Source organism: Toxorhynchites rutilus, chromosome 2 (genome assembly GCF_029784135.1).
Source record: "Toxorhynchites rutilus septentrionalis strain SRP chromosome 2, ASM2978413v1, whole genome shotgun sequence".
In the NCBI taxonomy this organism is placed as follows: domain Eukaryota; kingdom Metazoa; phylum Arthropoda; class Insecta; order Diptera; family Culicidae; genus Toxorhynchites; species Toxorhynchites rutilus.
Window position 1 is genome coordinate 308058956 of NC_073745.1, and position 8222 is coordinate 308067177.

The 8222-nt window shown below is 37.1% G+C and overlaps 1 protein-coding gene across 2 annotated transcripts; it reads left to right on the forward strand.

Moving 5' to 3' along the window:
* Positions 1-573: 573 nt before the first annotated feature.
* Positions 574-8222, forward strand: LOC129770703 (ubiquitin-related modifier 1 homolog). Of its 2 annotated transcripts, none has more exons than XM_055773691.1 (6): positions 574-664; positions 734-798; positions 952-1343; positions 1513-1580; positions 7675-7805; positions 7869-8222. In XM_055773691.1, exons 3-6 carry the CDS (start codon positions 1282-1284, stop codon positions 7935-7937), a joined length of 330 nt encoding a protein of 109 aa, XP_055629666.1. In that variant the 5' UTR covers positions 574-664; positions 734-798; positions 952-1281; the 3' UTR covers positions 7938-8222. The 2 variants fall into 2 exon arrangements, with proteins under 2 accessions (XP_055629666.1, XP_055629667.1); XM_055773692.1 differs by having other exon boundaries at positions 575-664; positions 1182-1343.

Below are 8222 nucleotides of genomic sequence, written 5' to 3' on the forward strand. Positions count from 1 at the left end.
CCAAACGAAGAGTTCCGCGCGTGTATGTGTGTGTGTGGCGGCTGCTCCAATCTCTTCCCGGGAAACCGTTTGTGGTATCACTCTCCTCCTGATGGATTCCCTTCTGTCCTAAGGTGCACAAACAGGCTCTTGGTGACACCGTTCATCCGCGCTTTCATGATAAACAAAGAGCTTCACCACAACAGCGACAACATGCTCCAATCGCTGTTCAATTAGAACTGAGTGGATTTCCGAGCGGCGCTCGCTTATATACCGATTGGGGATTTCAATAGCCTGTTTTGAAAGCAATTTTAAGACTATTGAAACAAGTTTTTGGATCAAAAAGTAACAAGTATATAACGCGTAGACATTTTATGTTTCGAATGAAGTGTTTATCATACCATTTCGTTCAGTTGTTTAGGAGCTATTAACGCTCAAAATCTCGGTCTCCGGCGTAACGCTCCCGTTTTCGAAACTTTGATTTTACACCCCGGTATAGAAATGAAAGACGTAGTCCTACGCCAAAAACAAATATGATTACATCATAGTTTCTGTAATAACTTCTATCATGAACCCCTCTGATACTCGTGGCAAGCGAGTTTGACATTTCACAGCTGATGGTCTCCTGAAATGCGGTTTTTGTTTATGTTCCGAAATTTGTGTATCTCCGCTGAAGATTTTGCCGGTTTGCCTTCGAAATAGGGAAATTTATCGCAAAATGTATTGATGCTTCTTTTTCTCGTCTGTATTCTAGATTTTCGTGAGCTGAAGAGCGTCAATTAGGACACTCATCCTCGCATGCGCTAATAACTGACGGAGGTAGGTAGCGAACGATGGAACAGGGTGAAACTTAGGATTGCGTAAATTTACGCAAATTTCATTTTTAATATAAGTTGTGTGATTCAAACAAATGTTAATTGCACAACAGTAATATTTCAATTTTCTATGCTAATCACTATTTTGGACTTAAAGAAACGTACAACTCTGTGTGCGAGCGAAATTTACCTTTCACGATCGTGCACGCATCACGAGCTCTCTCGACGCCTTCGTGAGCAGAGCAGCGAACGATCGAATCGGGTTTTTAAAAAGCATCCTTGTCTACGCCTCGAGCGTCAGTCTATTTCGGACAGAACGCAGTGGATTACTGGTGGCTTAAAATAGCGCGTGGATTGATAGTATTTCTTGAAACATCTTATCCTAAGGATTTGGAAAGTGATTTTCCCGTCTGTTTGGCATCGAGTGTGAAGTGTGTTACTCTATCTAACCGTGGCTACCTTAGTGGGATCTTACCGGAACAACACCATGGACGATTCGATTGACGAGGATGTGATCTCGGCAGGTGCGACCATCACGGTGGAGTTTAGGTGAGCGAAATGTGAAATCGTGTTGGCGTTATTCGATTGTGTGGTGTACGGAGTGGGTGTTATGAGTGGAATAGTGCGTGATCTGCACTTGTGAGGTGATGATAGAATGTGGCTAGTAATGGTTTAACGTTGTTCTTTTTTTTTTAAACCCGCATGAAAATTGCTGCAGCGGTGGCGCCGAGACACTATTTGGAGGAGTGAAGGAACATGTAGTTCCGTTGGATGGATCCAAAATTGGTAAGTGTCTATTCTCATTGGTGCTCTTACTTTTTACGCTTAGACTATTTTTGAAAGAAAACTTCCATCAGTAGAGTTTTCTTGCATTATCAGGCATGTGATGTTAATACTTTGGCGTCCGGCTACTCCACAGTGGTTACGCACGAAAATTAGCGGCTGACTGCCGGCCACACCACAGTGGTTACGTGCGCATATTATCTTAATAGCCGGCGACAGCACTTTAGTATCGTTTGCATTCTGTAGGGTTTTCGATTAGGTAGCAATAACTTACACACACTATCAAGTTTTATGTTTTTATAAGTAGGGAAGGTGGGGAAAAACGGACATATTAAGAAGAACTTTAATTTTATCTTTCGAAACTCATGTTTTTCCAAACTTAAATGCCGTTTCTTGCATTTCAATATACTGTTTTTCGAATTAATCGGCCGAAAATTTTTCAATCTTTTTACTAAAATTAAAACGATGATTCCCCGCATGCACATATACTGGAGGGAATATGAACAGGTTTGTAATATTTACGTATGTATATCTTCGCAAAATCATGAAAGTAGGGGAACAGGGTTGAGAACTTATGAAAACTAACGATAAGATGAAAACTAACGATAGTAAAACTTAAAAATTTCTAATTTCGATTTCATCTAGACAACGAAAAACAATTTCTCACAAATCTGCGTTGGTCCAACAAAAAAAAAGCAATAAGAAGAGCATGTTTTCTTAGTTCTGGAAATCGCGCTTCTGGAACAAATTTAGAGAAGAAATCCAAAAGATCATGGTCATCAAATTTGTCATGCAGTTCTGAATCACACTTCCTTTCAATGCATTCCATCTGTATTTTAAAGGAGTGTTCATCAAGAAAACTGAATGGAATAGAAATAGTTTGGATAATTCTTTCATGTGCTTTTGAAGTTTCGAAATCTGCAAGAGTCAGAAAATGAGCAAAATTTGATTTTACCATTTGTTTTTCGAACAACCTCAGTTAGCTTTCGTTTTTTAGCTGATTGAATTGTGAACCCATTTACCTTGCAGGCCCAAATTCAAATTGTTCAGATTCAGCTTGTGATGTTCGTTAGAAAAGCTGAATCTGCTATACATTCCTCGTTTTTGAAAATTCCACCCGTGAAGTGAAAGATGAAATGTCGCCATACTGTGCGTCCACATCTTCAAGAAACGCTTGGAACTTACGAATAGTACAAATCAATTCTTCCGCCACTTCAAATTATTGGGATATGTTAAAAAAATAGCTTGAAATACTTAATGTCCTCATGACTGAAGGATTACACTAAAGAATCAATTGTGATGATAATTTTATAGTTATATCAGCAGGGAATTAAACATTTCAAGTTATTATTACAGGGTGCCCGAAATATGATTCGGGATGGTGCGTAACCCGCGTAAATTTGAAAGTCGCGATACTTTTTGAACAGACCTCGTATAGATGACTTTCGATAAAAAAAATGGGTGGGTTATATCTATGATACCGCAAGGTTGACGTGGAACTACCTTATCATTTGTTTGTATTGATTAAATTTTTTATTGAACGAAACAATTTCCGAATTCAATCGAATACAATATTTTTGCTTTGTGAATAAAGAGATTGAATAAATGCCATGTAAGGTCAATTCATGCATTGTGAAAGACTATGTTCTTCGTTATAGAAAAATTTAAGGATAGTCCTTTTACGTTTGGTGCGATGCCTAGGACAAAATATGTGAACGGAAGAATTATCAAACGATTATTTAATTTTACTTTTCCCTGAAGTTGACATCCCTCTTTTCCCTGAAGTTGACACCTCTCAGGTGTACGTACTTCTCGAACTGTGAATTTGCTTGATTTGATGAACTTCAGGCACTCAGTTTCGATTTTGACATGTTCTTCGAATGTATGTTGTTTAATCAATTAGCGTTATCGCAGCAAATGGTTATCAACTTTTTACCTAATCATCAAATGGTATGCGTAGAAATTCAGTGAGCAGAAGATATGAAGGCATATCCTTCAATGCGATCTTGAATAACCGATCCAAATCGTTGGGTTCGTAGCCGCTTTTGTAATCCGTGTTAGGAAAACAGTTTTCGGAGTGCAAAAAAAAACATGCGGGTGCAGAAGTACCCCCGGCTTGCATGAATCAACAACTTGAACTTCTACTTTTTATACTATAGAGGCTTTGAACTTGAATGTTCATTCGCCTCTAATGTCTGCACGATTTACCCAAGTTCCTGAGCTTAGAAGACCGTGTTAAGGAAACATACTCTAATCTGCACAAAGGCAAGCGAGTACAAAAGTACTCGCAGTTTGCATTTATTTGTAAAGCCGATGTTCCCAGACACCTTGGTTCTGAAGTCTGTGTTGGGAAAACACATTTCAGCCGGAACAAAAATACCCCCGACTTGCATGAATTTACAATGCCAATTTCCTCACTCTCCATGGATTTGAAGTCTGTGTTAGGGAACATATTTCGGTGAGAACAAAAATACCCCCAACTTGCATGAATTTGCAATGCCAATTTCCCCAAGGCTGCTTGGTTATTATGGCTGTGTTGGGGAAACCGTGAATCGGATCAATCAAAACGGTGTAGTTAGGGCGTTTAGATAGCGCTTAACGTTTTACAGTTATTCAATTGTTTATCTAATGAGAAACAACATTTTATTAATTGCGATAGATGCGTAGAAATATTCCTTATCAATTGATGCAAACATCTTTCCGATCCAGTAAGAAATGTTCGAGTTATAAGCATTTGGGATCTTTAATTTTTTCCTGCATGTTCTGTGTTTAGGTTTTCATTTTACCCCCCATATACTCCGGTTAGACGTAGTCCCACGTCAATAAAGATTCACACTGGATATTTCGAAAATCATCAATTTTTAAAATGTTTAGTTTTCATATACATTGTTTCAACTTGTCCCGTAGAGTAAGTTGAAACGTGAAATATTGGGCCTGATCATGAACATCACTGCCACGTACGCCTTCATGTCACTTACACTTTACTTAATCTTTTTGTGTCTATCATCATTGTCACGGACAGTTGCGTGTAAAAACAAACTCCGTGAAGTGAAAGAGTTCATTCCCTTTTATGAGCGACATGCAGTTGCATAATTTTGGGCGTTTGAATGTTATGTCGATTGCATAATTTCGGACGTTTGGACGTTATGTAGATAAAATTAATACAGTGTATGAGATAATATTCCATTAAGCGTATGTTTTAGAATGACAAGTTTGCGATTGTACCTCGATGATTCGGTATTTCAATGCCAACTATTTGGGCTCATCCCATGATTCATTTGTTTGGTGCGTTAGTTTGCTGAATCAAACGCTGGTTCAAAGATGAGGAATACTTGGTTGCTCGTGTATAATGTAGTTGTTGAACATATGGGAATGTAATTTTATTATCCCTTCTATAAATTACTCTAGAGGTAAAACATGACTATTGTGTATAATAATGAACATCTCGCAAAATTTTTTTTTTAGCTCTGCTCGTTTGAATAGTGAGAAGTATTTAGTATAGATCAAGGTGAGAATCATTTGGTAAGAACTACATTTCTACATTTCTTTAACTCATAGAATTTATCCACCTCATGATCAGTATAATCTGAGCTACTCCCATATGTAATTCTGATTTTCAGACCTTTTATCCTTCCTATTCTCGTGTAATTTGATATACGGGACACGAGGTTTGATTTAATTATTTAAACAGAAACTGGTCAACAACATCGGTCAAAAACATAATCTTAATACATAACATCTGATGGATTTCAATGAATGTTCTAAAAGTAGAAAGTGATGCAGATTTTCTTTAGAAGGATATCAAAACTATGAAAAATTTCGAAATAGTATCTTGTGAATGCTTTGTAATGATAGACTCGTTTTTTCCTTGTTTGAAACTTATTATCAGTTCAGTTCAATTCTTTGTTTTCGAGGAACATTAAACTTTGCAGTTCATTTGGCTCTTAAATCTATTATCACTTTTTTAATATTCTTTTATTCAAAACAATATCGTTGAAAATATTTATTATGTAAAAAGGAAAAAAATAATGGTCTTATTCTTTATAACTATCGTCCGTTATAACTATCGTGCGAATGTTTGAATTATAAAAACCTGCTTCCAATGTTGGAAAAACTTCACGGTTATTATTCAATATTCAAAAATCAATGTCAAAAATCAATATTATACATAATCAACCATAATTATCGTTCTTTCTAATGAATAATGACGAATTGTTGTTTCTCTCACACTGTTACAACGTATTTGTGCCAGTGGCCTCAATTTACATTTTATGGTGCATTAACTTTCTATTAGACTAATCCTAAAAATGAAAACAAAAAAAAAATGCTATTGCTATTCGGAAGTAGAGTTACTTATCTTTTGCCATGTTTCAATGGGCATGCGGGAGCTACATTTTTAGTTCTTAATTACTCCTCATATCGCAGTAACCGAGTCCAAAAAAACAAATTTACGTCCTCTGGATACGTCAGGATTTCGTCTAAAAATGCCACCTAGCGGGTAAATTGCCGTTTGTTTATGTTTTCTTTCCTAAACAAGACAATACAAAATACAAAATGTTATATGCTAAATAAATACGAAATCAACTTACTCAATTACGCGTGACTAGCCTTCACCATCTAAAACACAAGTGACAAATGTACCTGGTTTTTCTCCGTGTCAAAACAAAATGTCAAAAATCGATTTTTCAGGTGGAAAAACAACCAAGTGCCAAAAAAGTCACAGGAGGGTTGTGTCCGAGACACGACCGCATAGTTGACGTAGGATTCCGTTAGGCTATTTGTTTATTTTGGATATGTTTGAATAATTACATCGTAAAACTCTTTGATAATGGTTTGGTTTTAATGTCTCTGTCTTTAATATTTCGGTGAGAACAAAAATTCCCCCTACTTTCATGTATTTACAATGCCGATTTCCCCCACGCAGCTTGGTTTTGATGTCTCTGGTAGGGAACACATTTCGGTGGGAACAAAAGCTCCCCCTACTTTTATGTATTTGCAATACCGATTTCACACATGCTTTTGATGTCTTTGATGTCCCGCCGCATCTGTCGTCAATTTCGACCAATCAGAAGTTGGTATTTCCGTTAGGATAGGGATTGAGATTTTTCAATTGTTCGATAGTTAGTTGCATGACATATATTATTTTCTTCAATATTAAAAATTGTTATGGAGTGCCGAAATCGATTGACGCATAAATTACATCAATCTATCATGGAATGACTGCGCAATAAGCGCTTGAAATTGGACATTTTTCACGATGTGCTCGATTTTCGATTTTCAATTTGTACCCCAACATGTTCCCGAAAGACGTAATCCTACGTCAAAACATATTTTTTTGACAAACAAAAATTCGCGATAACTGTATATCTCGACGAGGGATGCAATTTTAAGATATTTGGCATATTTTTTTTTAAAACCTCGATTTTCGGTGATTTTTCGTTTTTCAAAAAAACTAAAATTTTAACGTTTGTGACACCAGTAAGTGAAGTCCGAATGAGCTAATATTTTGCATAGGGTATATTATCGGGCTGCCATACAAATGAAACACAAATTTCCAAATTTCTCGAAAATTAATCAAGCAAATGAAACGAAATTTGCCGTGTGGAGGTTTTAGGGTGCAATAAATGATTCTATGGTGGTTAGATACCCCTCCCCCTCTCTTAGGGGGGCTGCCATACAAATGAAACACAAATTTCTGCATTACTCGAGAATTAATCAATCAAATAAAACCAAATTTGGCATGTAACGTAACGGAGAAACATGTTATTTGCAAGTGGTTGAAAAATCTTGAACGAGAATTGTGTCTGAAAATAATCTGATATTATAATGTCGAGATTTGGTAGAAGTACTAGGAATTTTAAAGTAAAAGGTAATTTTAAAGGGTAGATTAGAAGATCAATCAATGAATAATTCTGCGATTGGACTCATGAATAGCGCTTAGTAATAAAACGTGATAACGAAAAATTTTTTTTGGGCTGGACGAAGTCAGCTAGCCGGGTCAGCTAGTTTTAAATAAATATAAGATTTAAACGTCTAAATATCGCTTGTAACGTCCAACAACTAATATCGAAACCTTTATCATCTCTTCTCCCACCAGTATTGCTAGAGGAGATGCTCCGATGGCTTCGGGATCACCTACTGACGGGTGACCCCGGTCTCTTCCTCCAGGACAATACCGTTCGCCCCGGGATCCTTGTGATGATCAACGACACCGATTGGGATTTGATGGTAAGTTTTATCCGGCACTTCCCATATCTATCAAATGCTATTATAACCTTTCAACCTCCACAGGGTGAAACCGAGTACATCCTGCAACCGGGTGATCATATTTTGTTCATTTCCACACTCCACGGGGGATAAACCGTGCGGCCAGGGACTGGAATCTGTGATAAATTATCTTTTATAAAGAGTAGTAATTCATCGATGTTTGAATGGCACACGACCCCTCCCCCGGGTCAAACGGTTGCTTGGCTAGATTTGGCTTGGCTGCTCCTATCGAGCTAACTGATTAATATAATCTTTTTATTGTCTGGTAAGAGTTGAGGAGTAAACAGGAAAACCTCATGTTTAAGAAGGCGCGCATCAGTATCTTTATATTTAAATATGAACCGAGGAAAAAAATAAACGGAAAAATATACTAATGCA

Excerpts from the sequence above, each read along its gene's own strand:
- LOC129770703 (XM_055773691.1), top strand. The coding sequence starts at position 1,282 with ATGGACGATTCGATTGACGAGGATGTGATCTCGGCAGGTGCGACCATC. Across the intron at positions 1,344-1,512 it reads ACCATCACGGTGGAGTTTAG|CGGTGGCGCCGAGACACTAT; the intron begins GTGAGCGAAATG and ends AAATTGCTGCAG. Across the intron at positions 7,806-7,868 it reads ACACCGATTGGGATTTGATG|GGTGAAACCGAGTACATCCT; the intron begins GTAAGTTTTATC and ends CAACCTCCACAG.